The sequence below is a fragment of the Apteryx mantelli genome, chromosome 3 (genome assembly GCF_036417845.1).
Source record: "Apteryx mantelli isolate bAptMan1 chromosome 3, bAptMan1.hap1, whole genome shotgun sequence".
In the NCBI taxonomy this organism is placed as follows: domain Eukaryota; kingdom Metazoa; phylum Chordata; class Aves; order Apterygiformes; family Apterygidae; genus Apteryx; species Apteryx mantelli.
Genome location: NC_089980.1, coordinates 102,698,046 through 102,723,946, shown reverse-complemented (window position 1 = coordinate 102,723,946; position 25,901 = coordinate 102,698,046). Strand labels below are relative to the sequence as shown.

The following is a 25,901-nucleotide window of genomic DNA, read 5'->3' as shown; positions in this document are numbered from 1 at the left end:
AAAATAGGATTTTAGTTTCACAGAAATCATCTAAGTTCTATGTTGGCTGGAGCCAGTGCTCCAACTTACCCCCAAAATTTTGATCTTGGAAATAAAACACCAGCCATAGAAGGGCCACTAACTTTGTTTTCTCTTTCCTTCATGCATGTTTCTTCTTAAAAGACAAAAAATGCTGGAGAAAAAGTTTTGAACTCTTTGGTGATCTTTATTAAGTTAAGAATTCAGTGATTTGGGAGAATTCTGACAATTTCTTTTTAAATCTTGTAGAATTTTCTTTATTCTCAGACCTAACATTCTAAATTTTGAGTCTGACAGGGTTTTGAAAGGATAACAAATCAAGGCTTATAATGGAGCAACTGCCAATGCCATATAAGAAGTGAGTGACCAACTCTGCATATAAACATGGTAGGGAATAACCAAGATAACATAGATATGAAATGCTGTTGTAATGCACTAATTCAGCATCTGAGGACAGATGACAGAAAGACTTGAGTCAACATGGTTACAGGAAGCTGTCTTTTCACAAAAAATACATGGAAACAGCTTTAACAGAGACTTCTTTTCCACACACATTCCAAACCTCAAAAAGTCTTACAATTCTCTACTGAACAAACCAAGCTCCATTATTAGAAGTCCTAGGCAATGCGGCACTTCACTGCTAACCTACAGAAATACATTCAGGCATAAACCACTTGTTTCCTACAGAAAAAGTAAATTCCAAGCACAATTTAGCACCTTCTTCATCTCTCCATAATCTGCAGTTAATTCTCAATTGTATAGCTTAATCATAAATTAGCAGAATGATATTCTCAATTATATTGGCTTTTCAAACATTACAAGAACAGTTTAATCCATCATTTTCAAAAATAATTCCTACTCAAAGTCAGAAAAAGCCTATTATCTACAGATTTGGCTTTATATTCAAATTCTGAGTGACAGCTTCTCAATATACTGGTGCTTTGCAAAGTACCCTTAAAAATACTGCAAAGTAAATATGGTTATGTTAGTACATTAACCTTAGTGTACGATGTTCTTATAGTGCATTTTAACTACTCAATAATGCTTGTACTGCGTTTCAGAGAAACATGTTTTTCCATAGATTAATTTGCATATAATGTAATTTCATAACTGGCCTTGGAAAATGTCTTCTAGAACACATCCAAATAAGCTCTTTAATTATGATACCTTTTTGCAGTATTTCTAGTAGATACACTATGTTCCCAGAAAGTTAAACATCGTATAGCATTTAATTTTGATATGCATAAAATCTGTGGCATTTCATTGCACATCTGCATATATGCACATAACTACTCCAATGGATTTGGCTGATACAAGCTGTATGCCATAAAAAGGCAAATTTAGAAGAAAATCAGTTTTCATCAACAGTTAAATCAGAATAGTGCTCACCACATAAAAACAACCTGGATGGTATGCAATTTGGTTTAATTAGGTTATCCAGCATTTTACTCATGATTTCTTGATGACTAGCATTCAATATTTAGAGTGTGCCATTTATACTGTTACATACTGAGTAAGTAAATTCACTACAACATCTCAGCTAAATGAAAAAAAGTTCTGTTTTGACAGACTGCTTTCAAAATCATTTTTAACTCCCCATTTAACAGAAGATTTTATTTCTGAGGAATATACGTTTCTAATTTCCTCCATACTAATTTTCATTTTACATTATATTTCCCTTCCTGAAGCCAGCACTGTCTAGAACTTATTTAAGTAAGTGACCAGACATCAGTATTTATGGATTCTGTTGCAAGCTTCTCCCTTGTCTTGTCATGTGACTTTGATCAAAAAGTCAGTTACACTCAAAATTCCAGGTGTCTCTACCTTTGGTTTTTCATGCTGAGAAACATGGAGTGTCATCTCTAGAGGCAATGAACACCTAACGGATACAATCCATTTCATCTGAAGTTTTAAGTGTTCAGCAAATCTGGAGAGAAAAACAGATTCAAAGTTATACTGGGCAGAAGACTCAAAATATCATGAGGCATGCAAAACTTATTAACATCGCTTAAGGCAGATGTGATACTAATGGTGGGAAAGGAAGTTTGTACAGAATGTCTCTAATGACAAGACATGGAGCACGCACTAAGCAGAGTTAATGAGGGGAAAAAGAGAGAACTTTGGTTCCCTTAATATTTCTCTTTCCCACCACCTCCAAAAAATCTGCATCAGACTTGTAAAATCCAATCTTAATGTCTTTGCATGTGATGAGTATAGCAATATTTATCTGTGTCATATTAGGCAGACTTTTTAATGTTTGCAATGTGTATTCTGAAGGTTACAAGACCCTATATAAACATAAAATATTGTCAGAGGTTTCCATCTCTTTCCCAAATTCATTCAGGACCAACCAAAACAGTAAACAGTAATGACATATCCAGATCCCCCCCTAGACATTCTAGTACAAAAGAGACCAGACATACAGACCAATGCTAGCTAGACACAGATATGAAACTTTGGTTTTAGCTCATTAAAATAATTTGTTTAATTTGAGAATTCCCCACAATCAGAATTTTAACAAATATTTTCATTTTTTGACAACTACATTATATGAACATAAGCCAAGATATGGAAAGCCTACACAAAATGAAGACTGTAAAGTTAAACTATGCATCCTGTTCCAAGCGTTTAGCGATGCTTTTTCACAGAATCACAGAATGGTTGAGCTTGGAAGAGAACTCTGGAGATCATCTAGTCCACTCCCCCTGCTCAAAGTAGGGTCAACGAGCTGACTGTTCTGGGCTGTGTGCAGTCAGGTTTTGAATATCTCCAGGGAAGGAGACTCCACAGCCTCTCAGGACAGCCTGTTCCACTGCTTGACCACCCTCACAGTAAAAAAGTTTTTTATGTTTAAATGGAACTGCCTGTGTTTCAGGCAGTGTTGTGCCCACTGCCTCTAGCCCTGTACCAGGCACCACTGAGAAGAGTCTGGCCTCCTCTTCTTTAGTCCTTCTCATCAGGTATTTATACATATTGATCAGCTCTCCCCTGAGCCTTCTCTTCTCCAGGCTGAAGAGTCCCAGCTCTCTCAGCCTTTCCACATGAGAGATGCTCCAAGTCCCTTAATCATCTTGGTAGCCCTTTGCTGGACTCGCTTCAGTAGCTCCATGTCTCTCTTGTACTGGGGAGCCCAGACCTGGACACAGCACTCCAGGTGTGGCCTCACCAGGGCCGAGTAGAGGGGAGGGAGCACCTGAGTGCTGAACAAAGCCGAGTCCCCACCCCTTTCCTAAGGATAGGGCAGCATTTACTCGGACATGGCCTGCAGACCTCTGTGCAGCCAACTCACGTGCTGCCAGATCCCACTATGGTGAAGGGGCAGCGCCAGCGTGGGAGTGCTGGGGCAGGCTGGTTTGTTACAGGCTCTGCCTGCGCCCTGCCTTGCCTCCAGCAGAGGCCGTGTCATGGCACAAGGAAACCTGGGCTTCCTGCCACACACAGCCACAACAACATCTCTTTTGCTAGTGCTTCTCCTCAGGCTGTATCAGGTCCTAATATTCTGGAAAAATACGATAATATGTGGAAAATATGACAGAAACAGGTGAGCTTTTCTTCTGAGTTTGTGGCCGCCCCCCACAGACCTCCCCAACGGCTGCAGCCCAGCCAACGGCTCCCTCCCCGCTTCAACGGCCAAGGACGTCCTGTCTCTGTATCTGTCATGGCGGAGCTCCCTGAGGCGGGCGGCAGGCACACTTCCGCCTCGGTAGCTGTCATGGCGGAAAGACGCCTCGCTCCGGAGCCCGCGTAGCGATGGCGCCGCTGTGGCTGTCATGGCGACGCGGGGGGGTGGTCACGTGGCCGGATCCCAGGGTGCAGCGGGCGCGCTGGCGTTGGTTGCCATGGTGCCGGGAGAGGCACGGCGGGATGGCGCTGCCCGAGCCGCCTCCCGCCCGCGTCTTCGCCCTGCTGGGCCCGACACCGGCCCCGACCCCGGAGCGCGGCGGCGGCGGCGGCGGCGGCGGCGGCCCGCGGGAGGTTCACGTGAGCGGCAGCGCGGAGCTGAGCGCGGGCCCGGACCGGGCGCGGGTGCGCGTGCGGTTGGGCAGCCGGAAGGCGGCGGCGGCGGCGGCGCGGGGCAGCGTGGCGAGGCGGCTGCGGTACATCGCGCAGAGCGCCCGGCAGCGCGGCGTCCTGGTGAGAGCCCGCCCCGCCGCCGCCGCCCCGCCGGCCCTGCTGCCGCCTCGCCTCGCCTCGCCTCGCCGCCGCCGGGCCAGGCCGCGGCAGGGGCCTGCAGCTGGGCCTGGGCCGCTTTGGCAGCGAAACTTTCGGGGGGGGGGGGAGTTCTTTTATCACAAGAAATTATTTAGCCGTGGGAAGTCATTTTTATGACAGCACAGTCTTTGCCTGAGCAGCTTTGTCCACACTATAAATGCTCCATCACGGTAATTTTTGTCCTGGTGATCCTGCTCGTGGTGTGTTTGGATTTTATAAAGACAGCTCCAGGCGCTGTCCCACACCGAGGCCTCTTAAAATAGAAAAAAAAAAAAAACCTCTGATGGCATAAACGGTCGGTTTTGAAAGTGTTACTAACTGAGGACCCCCAGGAAATTTGTGCCTTTCAGTGTATTCACAGTTGAGCTGGGGAAAAGGGAGATGACCAAGTTTGCTGTTAATGCCAAATTATTCAATGTAGTAAAAATGAAAGAACTGCAGAAGGTTAGACATCTTAGATGCTGTGTGCATTGGAGGGTAAGTGCGGACTATAACTTATTGTTAAGAAAAAGAGCAGGTTTTACTGTTTTATTTTAGAATTGATGGTGCTGCTGCCTCTTTTTCTGTATTAGCTGAATAATGCATTTGTTCTGGAATAAGAGTGATCGTAAGGACGACCCTTAACCCCTGAGTTAGGGAAAGCTCATACTGCAGCCCTGGGGCGAGATGTCCTGCAGGCCTGGGCAGGGAGAGCGCTGTGGGCTGGGTATGTGACCCTTCTCTTATGGGTTTGCTCTAGCACGGCTGGATGTGTCTGTCACATCATGCGAGCCTTGCCCAGAAAAATGGCAACCAGAAGCAGGATGCCTTTAGAACAGCTTGTCCAGTCAGAAACATTTTTGTGGGGGTTTATACATGGACTACCTTTGGTTTCTATTACATGAATTAATAGGAGTTTAAGGTCTGTTGTGTTTGGGGGAGCAACAGGGGAAGGCAAGTGAACGCAATATGCATTCGTTTTTATTAGCAGAGAAAATAATAAGCTTTGTACCCATCACCATAGTGAGTTATCAGACCATGAGCTGTTTTCTTTCTACCCGCAATTAAATAGCTCTTCAAAGCGTGGAAAGATTAGAAAAGATAGTTGCAGATATCTAGCCTACAGTGAATCTGAATAACTGACTTCTGGTTTTGACACGGTGCATTCAGCATCATTGCAGATGATACAGAAAAGGCGTAAACAGAATACTAAATAAATGAGCATACTTTGGAGTGCTGTAAACACTACTGCAGACTAGAAAAAATAATTGCAAAATGAAGTATGACCCGAACAAATAAATGATTGCATTTATGTATATGTAGTCAGATTCAGAAAGGTAATGGGAGCGTGTAAGTGATGGTGTTGTAACCTAGGTGGAGAGAAGACTATTTTTACTCTGTGAGAGCTGAGCATTCAGTGTGTTATTATAGTTATAATTTCATGGTAATCTTTTGGCTGGGTTCAGAGATACTACATGTTGGAGAATGGAAATGTTACTTTTCCTGCTTACTAGAGAGACTGTGAAATGCTGCTTAAGTTCTGGGTTTCTCAGTGTTAGCAATGTGTTAGCTCTAGGAAACTCTGAGAACAACAACAAAAAGTTGTCTTTTTTCAGAGTAGTTTTCTGTGGTATAATTTTGAGTGCTTTGTTCCATCCCATTTTAAATCATTCTGCTACTGGAGCATTCATTTGCTTTGTAGCTTTTCTACTGACTAACAACTCGCATTGCTGGCAATTTCTTCTTAACTGGATTTCCTGACATCACTTCTAGTCAATACCATTCTAGACCACTGTAAAATTAATATCCCTTCATGATATTCATACAATTCCAGTTGTTGCAAGCTTATCCAAGGTCTCTTTAGAAATCATCTGGCTAATCTATATATTTATTTTTTAATTAATCCATAGCACAATTTCCTTAATTTTTTTTTCTTTTTTTTTATTGCTATCATAGGAGGTCTGGGAGATCAGAGGTGCATAATCTTTGTAGCAGCAGGGGCTTGCATTAGTAGCTTGTCAGAAACCTGAGGGCTGCACCTAATTTCCATATATATTTACACAGGATTTTAATCAGAAATAGATGCACACAATACTGTTTATTTATAGAGTGCTGTAAGTATATGCAGCACTTCAGAGCACAGAATCTGCTTTGAGGGCTGCAGGGAAAGTAAAATCAACGGGGAAACCAATCTCTTAGCCCACTGTTCAAAAGTCACATTTTTTTCTCTTTCTCCAGAAGCAAATTGATTTAAATTTATAACTTATGGTTTATTTCAGCATGGTGTGGAGATGATACCCATTTTCTTTAACCATTGCAGCAGACAATTGTCATTGGCCACCTTGTTTAAAAATAACAGTGATATTTGTTGTACTGGTTAAGTGAGGCTCCAGAATCAGAGTATTATTTAACAAAACACACACACCAGCTCACAAATTGTATCCACGTGGGCTCTGACTTAGAGGTTGTCTATACAGGGATATATTCTTGGATATATATGTAGTATCCTCCATATTTGGAACCTTTTATTCAAGAGTGACAGTTATGGATTCACGTCCAGACAGTCAAGGAGAAAAGGATTTAAAAGTTTTGCTTACCCAGATACAAAATTTTCTAATTTCAAAATGTTCTTGATTAAGAAGTGTAGAAACCTGCATAGACATCACCTTTTTTTAGGCTACCACTTATCTTAAGAAATATCCCTGAAGTATTCTTACATTTGCATACAAATCTTCTTCCTACCTTTGTTAAAATAATTGTTCAATATACTTCTGTGATTCCTGGAATGGACTTTAAGCATCAGAAACTTCATCGCTGTAGGTATCTGGTTGTCATTCTGTCCATCTAATGCCAAACAGAAGGGACAGAGTGTGGGAACGAATGGCTGGAGCACGGACACCATGCCTAGTTAGAGCACGTGCGCAATGCTTTCTTGCTAGAGGTGCTCGTGATCTTCAAGCACTCCAGAGGTATTTTGATGGATGGACTGGTAGGAGGTACAAGCATGCATCAAGTCTTATCAAGTATTTCTTTAGCACTAAGAACAAAAATGCTATTTTCAGGTGGAAGAAGCTAACTATCTTTTGGCTGTTTCCTTATCTTTGTATTATTTTGCATAGAGTAAAATTATATTGGATATATCAATGCAAATGTACAAGTACATTTTAAGAGACATTTCCAAGTGTCTCCAGATTTGTAATCTATAACTACACATAATGGCATAGCCCACATAATACACTGCTATGCATTTGTATACGTTTTCAAATTATAAACATTTTTCCTTATTAAGACCAGTCTGGTGCTTTATGAAAAGGACACACAGTTTTGTGAACTCAGTAGCCAGGAGTAGAACACGCAGTTTTACCTTCAGATAGGTTTTTTTCATACTGTGTTGTCATATAGCTGTCTCCTTGAAGCATGCTTTCATTGAATATATATTTAGTTTTTTTCCTGTGCTCTTCTGAGGAAAGAGTAGTCATTCTTTTAAACAGCAGTGGTTTAATTAGGGTGAGCATGATGGTTCCATGAAAAAGAAAGTGTTCATAAGTAGCGAGGAACGGAGGACTATATAGGATTTTGCTGTGCTGAAATAAAGAAAAATGGAAGGTAAAGCATAGTTCTGGACTTGATATTAAAAGCTCAAGGGGATATTGACTGACTTTTCATTTTTGTACAGTACCTAACACAGCACAGCTCTAGTCATAACTTTGGGGTTCATAAATGCTCTTATAAATTGAATAAAATGACCTAATTATTTTTCTGCAGCAGTGATAGTTTATTTCACTGGTGGTTCAGAAAATGCACTTATAAGCAGAGTGCAAATGTGATTCTGTTAAGAATAGTGCATGGGATTCGGGGGGTAATTGAGGTATCATGTAAAAATAATGTTACATTGATTTAATATTTCTGATGTGATTTTTGTCCCACAGATTTAGCAAATGAAAGAAACTATTCCAGAAGTGCAGAGTACCTGACACATCAAAAGTGCAGCTTGTCCTAAAGCACTGTGAAAACTATTTTTTCTCTTGTGACTATTGCAATCAAATAAGTAGCTCCTCAGCCAAAATCAAGTACAATATAAACAGTAGACATAAGCAGTAGGGGAGAAAAAAAAAAGGCTCTTTCTTCTGATGTAGTGGAAACCTTAATTCCAATTTGAAACTGTCACCACCTACCTGTCTTTCCTACATCTTTGAGAATAGAGCACACTCCTGAACAGGGACAGGTATCTAATGGAAGATGTATCATAAGAGGGCATGTTGTTATGACTTCAGTAATTATTTATTCCATTTATCTTCACTACCACATACAGCTACTGTGAACTCTGGTGGGATAAAAATTAGCTCTGAGGGAAATCTTTAATAGATGGCACAAAATGATTTTTCACTTTGATTGCAGATAGATAGTGCAATAGTGCCTAGAACCACAAGATGGCACTGTGCTTAAATACACAGCAAGCGTGCTTAAAGGCAAAACCAAAAAAAGCTTTAGAAGAAGAGGATTTTAATTTGTTCAGAGAGAGATAATGGAATGGGGACCAGGAAAAACAAATGCGCTTTTTCGATATTTATTCTAAAGTTTTATCGCAGTTTGGTTATTTTTATGAAATATGTAAGACTTTTAGAAAAAAAGCTTTACCATATGATTATTTGTGTGAAATATGAGAGGTTTTTTTTTGGGGGGGGGAAGCTTTCCTGCCAATTATATTGAATTCTGTCATAAATAGTAAGATTTTCCCCATCTCACAAATTAAATGAATTGTTGGCGCTGAGCACTCTTCAGTGAGCCATAGCCAGCCTTGCTGCTGAAGTACCTCAAACCTATGACTGTAAAAGGGGAAATATAGTTTCTGGGGGCTACCTGGTCCTGGTCCATGCCTTTACCGGAGAGAGTATCCAAAAATAAGCACTGTCATGCCTGTATTTGAGCACTGCCAATCAGTCATCAAATTGAAATTTCAGAATTCATTTCTTGTAGGCTGCTGCACGGTGATAATTATGGATCTAAACTCCATACAACACTTTAGAAGGAAAATAGTCCTAGATAACAGATTATTGTCATTTCTATGAACTTTTTCATGCTACATGGTAAAGTTGAAAATTTGAATCCTCTACAGGAAATATTCTGAAACAAAGCATCTTTTGTAATAGGTCAACACTGTAAGCAAATATTATGTTTTCCTATACAATCAATTTGAAAGTCTTAGTATCTGCTTCCCAAGGGTTCCTGGGTATTAGATTCAAATAAAAATTTGCAATTAAATTTTAAACTGCACTTTTTGTTTTGCTGCAGTAATTTTTCAATGAACTGTTCTTCCAAAGTGTTAACCTGAGAGGGAAATTGGTGAAAGAAATGTGATGGTTAGACCACTAGTAAGCTGGTCATATATTCAGATGTAACCAGAGTTATTCTGTATCCTAGTTAAATAGTACAGTATCCTATTTGCTAGTGCTCTGTGCAGTCATTACATTGAATAATACAGCTGCTATTAATGCGAAAGTGTCAATGGTGGAATAACCTCTTTTACGGGTTACTGTTCTGCTAGAATAAAAATGATTTACTCATTGTTTAAATCACCTACTTGCTACAAGCTGCTACTCTGGAAATATCTTAAAATAGGGGATCTCTGAAGCACTTTTCCTATACTAACTTTCTGAAAACAATTTAAACTTCTAGTTTTGTGAACCAGGTGAATTGACAGTTACACATGGATACACACAGCTTCTAGCTAGCAGTTGCTTTCAAGACCCAAGTCTTCTCCTCTTTAGGTGAATAGCAGCAGAATTACATTATAGAACTACTGTGTAATTCACTTTAAATAACTGCAAGAAATCTATCTAGTTTTTAATTGAAGAGACTTGCATATAAAAATTACACACTTATGTTGCTAAATTATAAGTAATAAGCCAAAACTGTCCAGCTTTTACAGAATATGATGTACATACATTTCTAACATATCTTGATTTCTGAGTTTTAAAATTATGTTCTTGTACTTTGTTTTAGGAAGAAAATATGACTGTAACAGAGGATTTTAGTAGACTAGAAAACACTTACCAAATGGAAGCAGAGGTAGGTACTCATCCTAGCAAAGAAAAAAAAAATGCACCAAGGACCGGTGGAAATGTGCAGACTGTCTTTCATCATGACTAGAGTAGCTGTTCTCTATAGTAAAGGCAGCATAGTCCAAAGAAACTATGGAAAGACTGCCATTTAAAGTGGCGTTTAGTTGCAGCCTGCTGTTTTGTGCAGAATATTTGTTTGCTGCTACTGTAATACAAAAAGAATTATTTTCTTCTCAGATGAATACGTGTATTTTAAATTTTAGGTGATGCTATAGAAGGGAATATTGTGTTCTAGGACTCTAAGGCTGTCGTTCTATGGCAGTACAGGTAAACATAGGTTAGTGTCCTATCATTCTGCTCTCTCATTCACTGCTAGCCATTCCTGCCCTCTACTTTTTGCCAGGAGTTGTACTTATGTGATCAGTTGGTAGGTTAGTTCAGAAAGCTCCTCAAAAAGTGATTATTTTTTCCATCATTTCAGCTCCCTGAACTGGAGGCAATGCAAGGCAGAGGACAAGAATGGATGGGGGACAAGAGTGGCAACCCCAGTCTAGATCTGCTTAAGTCACAGTTGAGCAGCACCTGGACCTTGGGTCTATTATACATGACTCTGCCACCAGCCTGCTGCAAGTAAAGCAGACCTAATTGTTTCCTAGGTAATTCACTTTGAATTCTGTAGGTAAAAAGTGCTATGTGAAAGCTAAATATGGGAGTAATCCCATTTACTTCAGAAGTGGCCCAGGGGAGTGCAGTTTTGCATGTTCATGCTATAGCAAAAGTAAATGTTGTTCTACAAACGTTCACTGAGGGAAATGATGTGTTTTCAGTCAATGAATCTTTTCAGTGCATCAAACTTTAATGACTACCCAGTAACTTTACGTATTCTTATGAAATCAACCTGGAAGTCTGCAATAAAATGATAGCTGTTTTATAGAGCTGCTACTTACAATTCCCTAAAGCAGGGTTCAGCCTCTTTGATTTGTTTGTTCATTTGTTTTCAGGCATATTCTCATCCAAATAACAACAATAAATATAGAAATAATTGAGAATTTGCAGAAGACAATCTGGAGATAAAAATGAGTCCTCAGCTACTTAAATGATATGCGTCAGTGTCATGTTCTGAATTATTTTAACTTTATAATGTAGACAAGTACCATAAGGAAAGCTGAAATTACCAGGTCTTTTAGATAAGCTATACTTGAAAAATCAATAAAACTGTATCCAATTATTATTTAGACTACAGACAAGCTTAGGCTTACAACTTCAGTCTTAAGTGGTAACTTAACCAATCATCTCCCTTTTCCCGCTATTAATTTTCATACAACAAAGACTGTAACTGGAAAAACTAACTACATGGATCAAGTGTTTGTTTGTAGATGATATGGGCCAGCTGTAATTGCAGTTCAAAAGGCGTATGGTTGCCTAGAACTAGGAGTCAGAACTTGAAAATCTACCCATAGGACTGCTACTTTGGCCGCCTTGTAAGTGTAAGTAGCAGTATGGTAGCTCTTTATGCAGAGATTAGTTTCTCCTTTCCCGCCCCTTTATTTAAGCACTAGTTTCATTAGTACAGCTTCATAAATCAATTAATTTTTATTGACCAGTGCATTTGACTGTTTTAGCAATATAAATTAATTTAAAATTAACTTAAACTGGCTTCTGTACCAGTGAGTTTGCTATTATATTTGTGTCATACATCAAATCTCAAAAGTCATGTTATATTCTATGAACTCTTTTTTAGCATTTTTCTGCTTTAAGAGTTTTTAGAAGACTAAAGAAATTATCAGATAAATAGCTATTTTAAGATAAATATTCAAGATATACTTAAGACCCACAATTCTTTTGTGTGATGGTTCTTTGATCGCCTTGAGGGAACTAATTTTGTAAACACTGACAACAGTCTGGAAGACACTGTGACAGACCTCACAGTGAGACTGTACTTTCTGCTTTCCACAAAATACAATTATGACAACGTTCTTGCAAAACACATCCTAAAAGGATATATGCTTTTTATAGTTTTGGGAAGAGCTCTCACTGAAGAAAGAAATCTAGGATCAGTTTCATCTTCAGTCTTAGTTCAAATCCATACTGCACCTTCCAGAAAGTGCTCCAACTACTATGTTACAGGTAGAGGGTGTATAACTCAGACGAGGAGGCAGACTTGGTGCAGTTTTGCGCACCAGACTTGCCTCTCTGTCCTTGTAGTGGATGGAAGTGAAGATACTGAGCCAGTGCAAGGATTATAGCCAGGATGAGGGGAAATGCACTACACTGAGACGAGCTACCAAGAGTAACAAGATTTGTGCATTAGTTACTTTATGATAATTGTCAGTATCCGTATTTACCTTATCCTGTATGTGAAGTAGTTCTCCCCTCTCTTATTGAGGGGTAAACTTCCTTGGATTCTCTCTCTTATCACAAGGTGTCAATGCACACAGGAAGTAACTGTAGACCAGCTGACATGCAGTAACTTGGATTTTTGTGCTATATACCTTAGCTGGGATAGCTTGCTTCATGGACTGCACAGAAAACATGTTCTGTACCTCACATGAGTGTGCAATGGAATTTTCTTTGCCATGGCTTTCTTCTTCTCTTCCTGTTGAAGCTGTATTAGTGTGCAAAAAGAAATGGGATAAGAGAGAGGAGGAGCCTGACTTGGTGGTGGTGAGAGCACTCTACTGGGAGTTGAAGATAAGGATTTGGTCCTCCTAAAGAGGAGTTTGTGACCTGGGATTTCTGCTACCTGAATGCTCTGACAGCTGGGCATCATGGGTTCACTGCTGACTACTGTGCTCTGCCACAGAGAAAGGCTTGCTCCTGGCTTGAAAGTCAGGTGGCAGGTCCTTGCCTTCAGGGAAGGCTGTAGGGCTCTGGATCCTGGGCACATAGTGATGCCTGTTTGTAGAACTTGTGAGAGCACCTAAATTCTGGAGAGGAATAAGATTCCTGAAGCATTTGTATTTAGTGCTTCTTATTGCCAAAGCCACAGGCAGCTAAATGTTTAAATAGTTTTTAATCTGAGTCTGAAGTGCCCAGTTCTCTACAGGCACTGGAGTGAGCCTGTTCAACCGAAACACAGGGTTTTGAGCCCACTGCAGGGACCAGGCTAGGGTTAGCTTAGTCCGACAGTTTAGGTTTCTTGAACCTAATGCTTGGAAATAAAATGTAAATTTCCTTCCTGCACAATGTTTTCCACATCATTTTGCTCGGGCGTCTACATAATTAACATCTAGTAATCTAAAGCTAATTGTAAAAGTCAGGAATTGGGGTGCATCTGGTCATGTGTCCCAAAGAGCATGTGTTCATTCTTCAAATTGTTTACATACCAAGAATACTGTACTTCCTCACAAAAGAGCATCTTCTCAATCCTCAATTTTAAACCATTTTATAAACATTTCTGTTGCGAAACCAATGGTAGACTCCTTATAAAAATGTTCTAGCCAACTAAATGTTACAGTTATATAGAGGACTCTAGTATGTTTAGTTTGTACACACACTGTCTTTGTAGTGATTTAATTGCAAGTGCATCATAGGAGAAAGTAAAAAGAAAAAAAAAAAAAAACTTGTCTAATCTCTGTGTTCACTCACAGGTCTGTATTATATTCAGTGATTTTGGAAAAATGCAGAATGTTTGCAATCTACTCATTGAAAAGCTAGGGACCTCTGTTACTATCAGTCCACCTCATTTCTACCACACACCAGAAGCTGTAGACACCCTTCGGTAAGTTCCTTCTCACTCCACAAATTTTACAACCTCAGATAACAGTTAATATGAATACATCATGTATACTGATTATAATGGGGACAGATAGTTTCCTTGATGCCTATTAAAATTTATATTTAAGTATTTCAGCATTTTTTCTAAATATAATTTTATAAATTAATGCTGTTCAGCCTAGAAAGATACAGCTTGTTCCTTCTACAGTGCCCTTGTCCAAAAGCAGAATTAATAAAAAAAAATGTTTTCCCACTGATTTCAGTTGGCTGTATAATCAACTGTTAACACTAGCTAGGTCAACATATTTTGGCTTTTGTTACATCAGTGCATATTAGTTTTAATTTGGATTTATGCATGAACGTGTTACCAGATGTTGATAATGCTAAGTACTCTTGCCAATTTCCATTACTCTTAGCTGCTGACAAGCGCTGAAACAAACCATTCACAGTCCTTGCTTAGCATCAAAACATGCTACTTTGAAGCCCAGGGGCCTTGATATTTCCATGGTTAATTATTCAGACTCCTGTTTCTTCTATCATTGAGTGTGTGGGAGGTGGCAGAGCGGACCTTATCTTGGATTGGATTTTGGCTTTTTAAATAATCATCAGGCCTGTTCCCAGGAAGGAAACAGCTAGCTGCTACTAACAACTCTGGAGATGTCAGAAGTGTATCTCAAAGGTTTGTGCAGGAGTCTAGCTGGAAATCAGGCCAGTGAGGTTAAACAGGTCCTGGCATGCCTTAGAGCTGGGCCACCCAAAGGCCTGGAGCAAAGGCTGAACTCTTGCTCTGCACCACACACCCAAAGTGCCTGCAGCATATACATTTGAAATGCTTCATCATAGTTGATAAGGATGCTGACATTTTCTCATTGCTGAGTTCCCCCTCAGACTTTTAAACTACCACTTGGAAGCTGGGGGAGGATGATGTGCCTTGCATCTTACCTAGTCATGAAAACAGAGGCACTGAAAAAATTATTTGGCAGGAAAACTTGTACAACGGTTGGCCCTGCTTGTTATATTGCTGCTTTTCTACTTCTCAGCCGTCAAGTATGTGTTGCTGCTGTTGGAAACACACGGCGAAAAGCTCAAGAAGTCTGTCGATTGTTTGGCCAGTCATTGGGAAAACCCTTCTTAATAAGAGAAGAAGAAGCAAAAGAATGGGGAGGCCACATAGACAGTAATCTATCTAACACCTCAGATTCCCTGACTATGCAGGAAAGAATCCAGAATGCGACTGTTTATGCTTCTTGTAGAGTATTTGCTGTATTTGAGATAAAGGGAAAAGAAAACAGAAGAAACAAGTTGCTCTAGAAATATTCTTGTCACTGAAACCTTGGATTAAATGTCCAAATGTCTTTGTTTTTCAAACATGTACCTTTCATGGAACAGTTTTTAAAAAGAAAATTCTCAAATACTAGACACTTGTAGATTTAGTAGAAGTTTTCAAAGTCACTTCCACTGGCACTGTATATACATTTTATTTTTTTAATTCATACGCTTTTCATGCTTTCTTCATGCTTTTTTTTTTTACTTCACTCTTATGGTAGCAAGTAGGGCTAAGGTAAAATATTAAGAATGCAGTTCATGAGCCAAAGTAGACAGCTTCTAACATGTCTATCCAGGTGCAAGAAATTACATTTAATACACTTCTATGTCACTCACAACTCTTCTTTTGCATGAATCATTTAAAAGCATCACAATACATGCTTTGTAAAAACAGAGTGGTCAAATTATTGCAGGATTTACTTATTACAGCTCCCCCTTGAGTTCCATTTGGCCTTTATTTAGCTCTCTGCCCTTAAATCAAGGTTACTATTAGTTCTGGAAGCTCGTTATTTAACCATTTAACTTATTCCCATCCCTCTGGCAAAAGGCCAAGATATTTGACATTCAAAACCTTAGGTACTGCTACCTGAAGTCTGGCTATATTTAAAGCCTTCCTCCCAAATTAGGAAATGAAACCCAGTCCCGAGTTCATGGTACACTGAATATGCAGTGCATTCATTTCTGCTGAAACAAACTGTCCAACATAAGACATGCTTAATAATTTCAGATTTATTTCTTCATATGAAATAATATACAATCTATTTTATCCTGGTGTCTATTTGCTCCAGTTTAAAGAGGAAGGGTGTTGTGCAGATGTACATCACATATAAAAGAGTTAAATACTTCAGTCATGAGGATAGATTTTTTTCAACCATGGCTGCATAATGTATTTTGATCCATCATAGCCACTGAAGTAGGCTTTCATATCAGGGTGATGTACCTGAGAAAGTAATTTTTCAAGGTGAATAGGTATCAGAACTAGCAATATATAAAATAATCATTAAAGTATCAATTTGTAAGTTATTAAGTTATTATGGTTAATTCCTGTTTGTTGTTAAATACATAATGTATGTAAAGACACTTATCAGGATTTTTGACACACCTTAGCCATTGTTCTGATGGCATAAATGAGGTTTTCCTCAAACTGTTGAACTACTCTACAAATCTTGAGCATATCTCATGAAATAAGTGCTAGATCTAAACTGGGGTTGATGTATTTAAATCAGCACTATTTCTTAGTGAAGTACTTTCCACTTATTTGTTGCTGGTACAGCTGTTTGCTATTTTTCAGCTGGATCAGTTATTTAGTCCAATTAGGCAGCGGGAACAGTAAAGCAGCAGTTGGTGAAGTGATGGCCATAGGTAGCACAATATCCAGCTTTAAGATGCAAATCCACAGAGGGGAATTCACATTGCGTGCTGTGTCATGATCCAGAAAGCTTACAGTGAGTTGTTTAGAACTGACCATTAGGAAATGGTGAGAATGAGTTTAAGCTTTTTCTCTTCCCTTCAGTCCCAAAACCCTTTAGGAAAGTACATTGTCAATTAGATCGTAGGAAAGGAGAAGCAAGGGCAATATGCAGACCTCCTTGTGAACTTAAGGTATAGGTGTGACTAACAAAGTTTGTAATTAATCTCACTCAATTAAACAACTTTCAAAGGTCTGATTTTGCAAGCTTGTTACCATCAGTTCCCCTAATACTTTATGTGTAGAATAAGCCTCTCCTGTAGCTGAATAAAGCAATCTGACATCTTAAAGGCTAGCTTTCACATCAGGTAAATGTTTAAAGTGAGGTATCTGTTTCTCCCCATGGACTATAAAGGTAACTGAAGGTGACCAACTGACATAATGAAAGGTGTGTGGTTTTTTGAAAGGTAAGTTAGAGCAGTCAAAACCCAATTCTAAATATATATGACACTCATCTGAGATGGCATAATTCCCGCTGGAGAGTTCACACATGTTAGCACGTTTTATATTAGTCTTTGGCTAAAACGGAGGCACAGTTTCAACAGAAAGCTTGGAGATTCTTCAGGCCAGCCTAATTTACACAATTTGATTGGGGCTTTCTCCTGAAAGGCAAAAAACACCCATTCGAATCTCCTCCATTTGGCAGGATCAAGCCTTTCACATGTTAGATGAATGGTTTAACTACTTGATGTTATTTTGAATATGGATACTGCCACTGTCCAATTTAAAAGAAAAAGCATCCGCTATAGTGCTGGTTGCCTTGCAAAAATGCTGCCTGTATGTGGCATGCATGCTTGAAGGCTGTCTTCTGAATCAGACTCCTCTCAGGACTTAAACACATCTCCAACTAGTTTAAGAATCAGGTGCACCTCGCATGAGTTAGACATAAAAAGCTACTGAGATCATGATACACAAAACAGAATTTTCAGCTCCCACAGATCTTTGCAGTCAAGCAGAGAGATATTATTCAGTCTGGGCAGCATCTGAGCTAGAGCTCTTTGAAATGCAGTTTTTCCAAAGGGGAATTGCAAAACCAGTATTCTTTGCTAGCTCTAGTAGAAAGAGATTAAATGACTTGTTCAAGTCTGATGGGTCAGTGAAATTCTGAAACAAAGTCCATGTCTGCAACAGCCTGTTTGCAACAGAAGTCAAGTTGCTAAAATCTGATGAGCAAAAAAACTAGAGAGTTGGATACTTGGAAGTAGGCAGCACTTGGCTTTGGTCATTTATCACCTAAAAATATGTATTTGAAAGTACAGCAATAATTTGTGTATCTGCTTTTTCTGCTGGTTTTCACTACCTTTGTTAAATGAATAGTTAGCATCTACAAAGTCAAAGGTCAGCCAACTTTTAAACATACAGGATAACAAACAACTTGAAGTTAAATAAAAAATAAATACTACCTCTAATCCCATAATAATTGTTATCTCCTCCTCAGGAATGTAAGCTGTAGGTTTGCCAAATCCATTTGCTTTGTTAATTAGAATTCGATAGTGAGGAGTATCTTTTAGATCCTGTAAAAATACAAGAAAAATAAATAACCTCAAGGGGAGATCATGACTAAAGATTACATTATATAATAAATTAACTTTCAGTAGATTTACAAATGCTTAAAAAAAACCACCACACACACACACCTCAATATATACATAGGGCAGATTAAATTTATGATCTTATCAACATCAGTTTGGAAACTTAAATATAAAAAAAAAAAAAAAATCAAACCTGTAATCTGTGAAGTTCTATTTGGCATATCAGAAACACTCTTTAAAGAACCAATATTCCAAGTAATCTTTTCTCCAGTAAATCTTACAAGAAACGTGACTTAGAATATCCCTGCTTTCTGTAAGTAGTTCCCATAACAATTTATTAGTCATCCTTCTTCCTTCACATTCACAAGTTTTTACAGAAAGGGACTGAAAAGGGGGCAAATCTAGAGCAAAATAATACCTCTGACAATCTTGGTCCCAATCTTGGGCATCACTTAGGGAACTCCAGCCATGAAGGAGAAGTGTGGCTTACTACTATTTATTTTTATATTCTTATAGCACCTAAAAACCCCAGTCCTAGACCAGGGTCCCAGCATGACGACTACTCAAACATTCCTGCCCCTAACAACCCACAATCTAAACACAAAAGTGATGGATGAATATAGACAGATAAATGGAGAGCCAATGAAGCAGTTAGGCAGTACTGGTCAATGCGACAGGCAGTGGCCTCTGCACTGGTCAATGTATTAATGAACTAGAAGTCAAAGAAAGGCAGTGATGCTGTGAGGAGGTGGAGCTGAAAGCATGGATAGTGTTTGGAGGAGATTTGCAAGGATCAAGCTCAGTAGTTGACTCTTATGGTCAAAAGCGATTTTGTGTAGCTGATGCATGTAATACAATGATGCAAAAGCTAGTTTGAAAAAAAGAAAAAGGGAACCACATGAGTCATCACTGTTGAAATTAAAATCATAAAGATGAACACAAGGTCATTGGGAGAACAGAACTAAACAAGATATGTGGAAGAATCAGCATGCCTGATGGGGAACATTTGGGTGTTCAGTAGGTGACAGTAATATAGAAAGAGAGAAGGAAGAAAAGCACTGATGCAGATATATTAGAAGTCAAGGATGAGTGGCAGGTGGATAAAATTACAACAGGGAAAGGACAGAAGACACAACATAGGACTGAATCTGCTCCCAGTTGAACACCAATTCTCATCTACAGGCAGAGTTTCTTTCTTTTTCTCCTTTTCAGTCCTCTTTGGCCTCCCTTCCACTTTTGCAACATGTGAGCAGGCAACCTGCAGAGTAAGCGACGCTGTATTATCAGAGCAGCACTGTCAACATAGATTTAGGATCTTATTTTAAAATAAACCAAGGACTTAGGCTAGACAATTTCAAAAGCTTCAAGAATTCTAACAAAAACATGTTGTTAAATAAATCTACATTTCAAGTGTCCAGATCCCCCCAAACGTAGCTTTTAAACTGAAATTGATTAAACACAAGAGCTTACTTGCATTTCTTAGGTGCAATGAAGATATTACTATCTGATGTGTAGATGTAAGTAAAGGATTTAAATGCTTCTCAACTTTAATAACATACCACGAGAAATTAGTTCAAACATTATAGGTTGACACTGCTGCTTAAAAGGCAATGTTGCATGTTAAAAGTGAGTAATTTTAATTCAAGAGACTGCCAGTACATCCCTGATCAGTGAAGTTTAACCAATGAGTGCTGCAACGACAAGGCTCTACTGTGATGATAGAGCAGAATAAGCAGAACTATCCCTCAGCTACACAGGTGATGAGAGACTCAAACTATTTTCCATTAGGTTAGCAGAAAGTCTGTCTGTAATGGCGTTTCTGAGTTTTTTTTTTTTTTAAACCTGAGTTATTCCATGTATGTATGAATAAAGCAAGAATTTAATACATTCAAACCTGTTTTGCTGGAGGATATTTGTGTTGTAGCCATTCTTCCGGAGCCTTAGCTTTTACATCCCATCCAACAATGACTCCTGAATAGCCAAATCTTTTGTGAACTATTACTTGTCCCACACTGAACTGAATATATTCAGGCTTTGGACTACGAATGTAAGTTGATTCTAGTTTAAGGAAAAAAAGAGACTTAGCAAGGAAAAGTGTTTGATCTAGTATATTGAACATTTAAACAGATGTTCATCTGACTTCCAGCGCAACAGAACTAGCAGTTATATTACTTGGTGAAGTAAGCAAGGAAAGAGATAACATTCTGGGGAGGGGGGAGAAAAAGAAAGTATTACAGTACTTGACAAAGTAGCATCCACTACGGAAGGTATTTTTGTATTTGTACACTTTTGATATTACGCATGGATCTTAACAGAGTTTTGGAAAGCATAAACACAAGTATGCATTGACAATTATTTTTTACCTTTAGCCTTGTATACAGTATTTTACAAGGCTACACATAGTCCAACTAGTCCTAACCTAGTTTTTCCAGATTGTGTCACAGAATTTCTTCTATTCAGTCAGCCACAGGGATTTTTTTCTTTTTTTCCCTTAAAGGGAACAGCACTAAGTCAAGATCAAAAGACTGATCAACTGGTTATTTATCCTTTTATGAAGCTGATCTAAATCGGTTCACTTGAATAAAATGAAAGGTATACCACTGTTTTTTCGTATGTCAGTTCAAAATAGGTACACTCAGATCTATTCAGTAAAATAGACATACACATATAGGATGGTATACCATATTGATACTGTTATACAACACAGAATGAAAAGGTTTCAGATTTTACATTTTTTGTTTTGCTTACAATCAATAATGTTTGGAGAGAAGGGGGGGGGGGGGGAAGACCATCAGTTACAAGGTAAGTGTAGACATACACCTTAGAATACAATATCACAAGCAAAATCCAAGTAAGACTCCAGTACCTGCAAAGTAAGAATGGGTTGTTTCTTCATTTTCTCCACTTTTAATTTTCTTTTCTCCATAGTACCACTTCCTAAAATGTAAAATTAATAAACCAATGTTCAAACAAGTTCTTTAGAAACTGAGTATTAGGATAATCAGTCTTCTGATTATTTTAAGTAAAGCAATACTGTGAAACATTTGATACAAAATTCATTACAATTTGAAACCCAAACAGAATGACAGTTATACAGGAACACCACTTTTAGGGGATATACAAGAAAAAGGAAAAAAAATTTTTAATCTTGGTTTAGCTCAAGTCTGTAGAAATGCTTAAGGTTGACAAATAGCTTTTAACAGGATCAAAAATGGAAAAAATGTCCTGACTTGTCTGGCTGCATTGTTGAAAATAGCAGCTAATATGGAAGGTTTGGAAGGTCACAAATGTCACCATTTTTTAGAATAATCAATTCTTTATAGTATTATAGGATTTTTAGAAGACACAAGCATCTCCTACTGTAGACAAATAATCAAAGGATCATTTGGTCCTTGAAAGCTTTATCTTTAGATATCCCTGGAGCTTTCTGCAAAGTTAGAGTAAGCAAGTTAAGGGGGAACCTGAGGAAAGCACAGTTTCATGGATTCTTATAAAAAACAGAGAATCTTCCTTTCATATATCACTCCTCTGGGCTTCCCTGGGGGCAAAATTTAAGTCTGAATTTTCCACAGTTCAGAGGTACTCCATGATATTCTTTATTTTTTTTTACCTGGATTAAGAAAGGATCTTTGAAGATACAGACAGGTAAAAACTTTGGAGGATTTCTATTGCACAATAATCGGATCTCACAACACTTTTAACCTCCGCAAACAAGTACAAGCAAGAGTCTTCTTAATTGAAGTGGTGTCTATGATACAGTCTTACTGTTTTTAGACCAGCTCACTTCATCATGAATGTCCAAGTTTCCCCCTTTTTTCTAAATCCATCTGTGTATTCTAATTCCATCTGTGTTTTCTAATTTCACATTCAATTTTCTAATTCTAACTCCAGAGCTGTCATATACAGCGTTAAGATGTTCGTCCCATGTTGCAGAATCTCATCCTACAAACACACCTCTGCTTAAAATCATTAATGTGTTAATCCTACTGACTTCACAATCAGACAAGTTTGAAGTAGAGGATAACACATGCATAACTACTGCTATGATTTATGTTTAGTTTTGCATGGAGTCCAGGATGCATATTTGTGTAGAATATAGGCAAAAAGTAGAAAATCCCAAGTCAGTCTCAACAGGAAAATATGAGACATTTCCCCTTTGTTACTCACATCATCCCAAAAGCATACCTTTCTGTTAAAAAAGAGACCAATTTTGAAAGTTAGACTTAAGTGTAGACAGTAAGTATGTAACATCCTACCTTGTCTTTGATAGCCAGAGCTTTAAATGGTCTGCCCATGCATCCAGGCTCAAATAAGATTTTGTAAAGCTGCTCCACCAGACAATTATCCTTTAGTAGTAAAAATGACCATCACATTATGTTAAAACTCTAGATAGTGTTTATATATATAAACACATTATTTGCTCACATTATTTGTTGTATTTGAATTCTACAGATTAATCACACAACCAATATACTAAACAGACTGTATTATGAAAACCGTAAATCATACAAATCTCTCTTTGCATGGTTGATCTTCAAGTTATCAACATTTGCCCATGGTTATCACCATTAAATATTTGTATCTGATGTAGCATTCTCCTCTTTATATTTGGAGACAGATGGGTGTGATCCTGTCTAAATAATTTCTTAATTAGTAAACAAGATGGCACTATTTACTGAATTCTATCATTATGACTGCCTTAAGCAATTTACTATGAAAGAATTTTTGTTGCTTAAGACTCTACACTGACTCATACTATGCTAGAAAATCTATTTCAATAGTAAGTGTCTAAAGGCAATAGAAAGTTAGAAATAGTCTTATTAATCACACATTTCTCAACTTTTAAGAGATTAAACCCATAGTAACATACATCAGACTCTCCAAAAACAGAATGAGATTAAGATATAGTCACGCAGATTATACAGAGATTTTTATATGAAGAAAACAATAGCTGTTATTCAAATGCTGACAGGAATCTTTAAAAAACTAAATATGCTCACATTAAGCCACAAAAATGTCTGAGGTATGATTTGAATGTTGTTTTTGAGTAGGAATGGCCAGCATCTCCCACCCACACTCCAACTTCCCAGGACAAAGCGTCATTTGGGATAAGGAGGAGATTCTTTTCTAAATAAATACAGTAGGGAAGGAGAGACTTACAACCTTTCTGTTATTTGGATGCGCTGAGCAGAGTCTGTTCCATACCACTGGGATATGAAATACTGCGCAGGAAGCGCAGACAGCAGCACGCAAATCTGCAGAAGTGCAGCTGCACTGACGTTAGGCATTCCCACAGGAAGTTTCTTCAAAGACACTTCTCTGCTCTCTATCTGAAAAGAGGCAAAAAGAGGGAAAGAGGGGGAAAAGGTACGAGTTGGCTTTGCTAACTGTATAGTGCTTAAAAGTTTTCTTCAGACTGTTTTATTGGTTCACAAGAAAATGCACAAAATGTACATATGCATTTCAGTTACATCCAGAGCATATCCAAATTAAATCTAACTGCATTAGAATTTGAGGCATTTATAAAAACTAACTGAAGGCTATCTAAAGTAGACAGCTTCACAAGACAATGAAAAACCTAGTTAAGAGTTATATAGAAATCTCTCTCATCTGGAAATAGAAGAAAAAATATGACTAGAAGTTGTATGATTGCCCGATTTGCAATAAAAAGCTGCTCTCCTTGAACAAAATTCATTGTGCTTCATTATCAAATAATTAAGTGCATTAAACATATTTGACATATCAGCTTGAGGGCCTCAAGAGAAATCTATTTAGACATAGTGATTATTGTATATACAGCAGAAGGGATGTTTTTCATTCAGAATGAAAATGCATATAGCACTACACCAAGACAATAATAATGTGTCATACATCACTATACTAGAAAAGGATTTGACAACATCATTCATTCCATAGACACCTGCACACTTTATCAATGCATTAAAATATTAATAATGATTCCCATTAAATTAAGATTCATCTTCAGATGAAGAGTGCATTTACTGTCTTTACACACCTATGAGAATTTTTCAGATTAGAACTAGGACTTGCTAAAATTAGAGATGTGTATCTTTTACACAAGCATTCTCAGACTGTTTAGGTTTACTGCAACCTTCAAAGAGTTATCTATATAGTATGTGCTCTCCTTTCTGACTCATTAATTTCCAGTAGTGGCTCTTAAAGCTACTACTATGTACTTTCTAGCAGAGTACTCAGCTTGCAAGCACATGCCAATTGCTTCAGTTGTGTCCACTCTAGTTTTTGCTATCCTAGTTTACTTCGTTTTTAAAAAATAGTTTAGGTTACTGTAATACAGAAGGGACATATGCACATGAGAAGTTAGATTTATAAAAAATGCCCAGCAAAGGTAGTCGGAATCACAAAAACGATACTGAAGGATGCCGGAAGGATACTGTAAGGAGCTCAGAAACATCTGTACATACGATGAGCAGTTAGCAGAAGTCAGATTTTTCAGTTCTGCGCTACCCCCGTTAGAACCAACAGCAAAGCAAGAAGGTCTCCTAACGTTAGACATTAGCCGTATTTGTAGGTCCTCAGTACTTGTTTGCTAGCATGTGCCCGGCTGGGAGGAGGGGGCAGCGAGGACCAGGGAGCCGCAGACCAGGTCGGCAGGGAAACCCAGCAGCCCCAGAGCCGGGCAGGACCCCTCGCAGCTCGGCCGTGGCGCTTTCAGAGCATCTTACGACCTTCTCCGCCGCGGGTCTTCCTCGCATTTCCAAAAGCGGCTTTTTGCACAGCTGGAGCCACCAGACAAAAAAGGATGTGGTAACAATATGAGGAGAGAGTCTGAAACAAAGGCGCAATCCTCCCGCATCAAAATACTTTTGTGCATATTCCCGAAATAGCTGGGGAAAAAAATAGCCAGAAAGGAATGATTCCTTCGCCGCCAGTGCCCGCAGTGCGCACAGACACCGCCGGGAGCCTACCGCGGGACCGGGAGCCGCCGTCCTCGTCCTGCCGCGGAGCTGCGCGCCCCCCGCTGCTGCTCCGCCACACCGACAGCAAGGAGGAAGCCGCGGTGGCGCTCGCCGCCTTTGGGCGACACCCCTGTCTGGGGGGGGGGGGGGAAATAAATACATACATAAATAAATAAATGCCCCCCCCCCCCCAACGGGCCGAGCCTCGCAGGTGGAGGCAGGCGGCGGCGCCGCGCTCCGGCCCGGCGGGCGGGGCCTCCCTCGCGCTGGCGGCACCTCGCGGCAGGTAGCGACCGTTGGCGCGGAGGGAGGGGGCAGCGGACATCTTGTACCGCTGAGAGAAGGGCGGGAAGTGCCCGGCTCGCGAGCGTGCGTGACAAGAGGGACCGCGGCCGCCCCTCAGGTAACCCCGCTGCCCCGGGCTGCCCCGTACCTCAGCCCCGCTGCCCCTCTGCCGCTGCCGGGCAGCTACAGGAACAGAGATTGACTGTTTCTCACGCAACCAGGCTAATGTTATATATCCCACCTTGCAGAGTGGCAGGTTCACTGAGGCCTTGGTCTTCAAGCACTTCCATGCAGGGTTTTACATCTAAATTTATATTCTGCTGATCTTGAGAAAAAAAACACACACAAAAAACACATGCTATTA

General features: G+C 39.2%; 1 protein-coding gene and 1 long non-coding RNA gene across 3 annotated transcripts; one reads left to right on the top strand and one right to left on the bottom strand.

Moving 5' to 3' along the window:
• The first annotated feature begins 3,853 nt into the window (after positions 1–3,853).
• On the top strand, positions 3,854–17,379 carry IRAK1BP1 (interleukin 1 receptor associated kinase 1 binding protein 1). The gene is made up of 4 exons (XM_067294091.1): positions 3,854–4,152; positions 10,213–10,278; positions 13,862–13,992; positions 15,029–17,379. The coding sequence occupies exons 1-4, from the start codon at positions 3,883–3,885 to the stop codon at positions 15,297–15,299; spliced, it is 738 nt and encodes a 245-aa protein (XP_067150192.1). The 5' UTR covers positions 3,854–3,882; the 3' UTR covers positions 15,300–17,379.
• LOC106489728 (uncharacterized) lies at positions 16,190–22,670 on the bottom strand. 2 transcript variants are annotated; one of them, XR_010883804.1, is made up of 5 exons: positions 22,571–22,670; positions 21,181–21,251; positions 20,209–20,372; positions 18,186–18,296; positions 16,190–16,254 (listed from the first exon to the last, which is right to left on the bottom strand). It is a non-coding gene; the product is annotated as an uncharacterized lncRNA (long non-coding RNA). The 2 variants fall into 2 exon arrangements; XR_001293454.2 differs by lacking the exon at positions 16,190–16,254 and having other exon boundaries at positions 17,407–18,296.
• Positions 22,671–25,901: the final 3,231 nt, after the last annotated feature.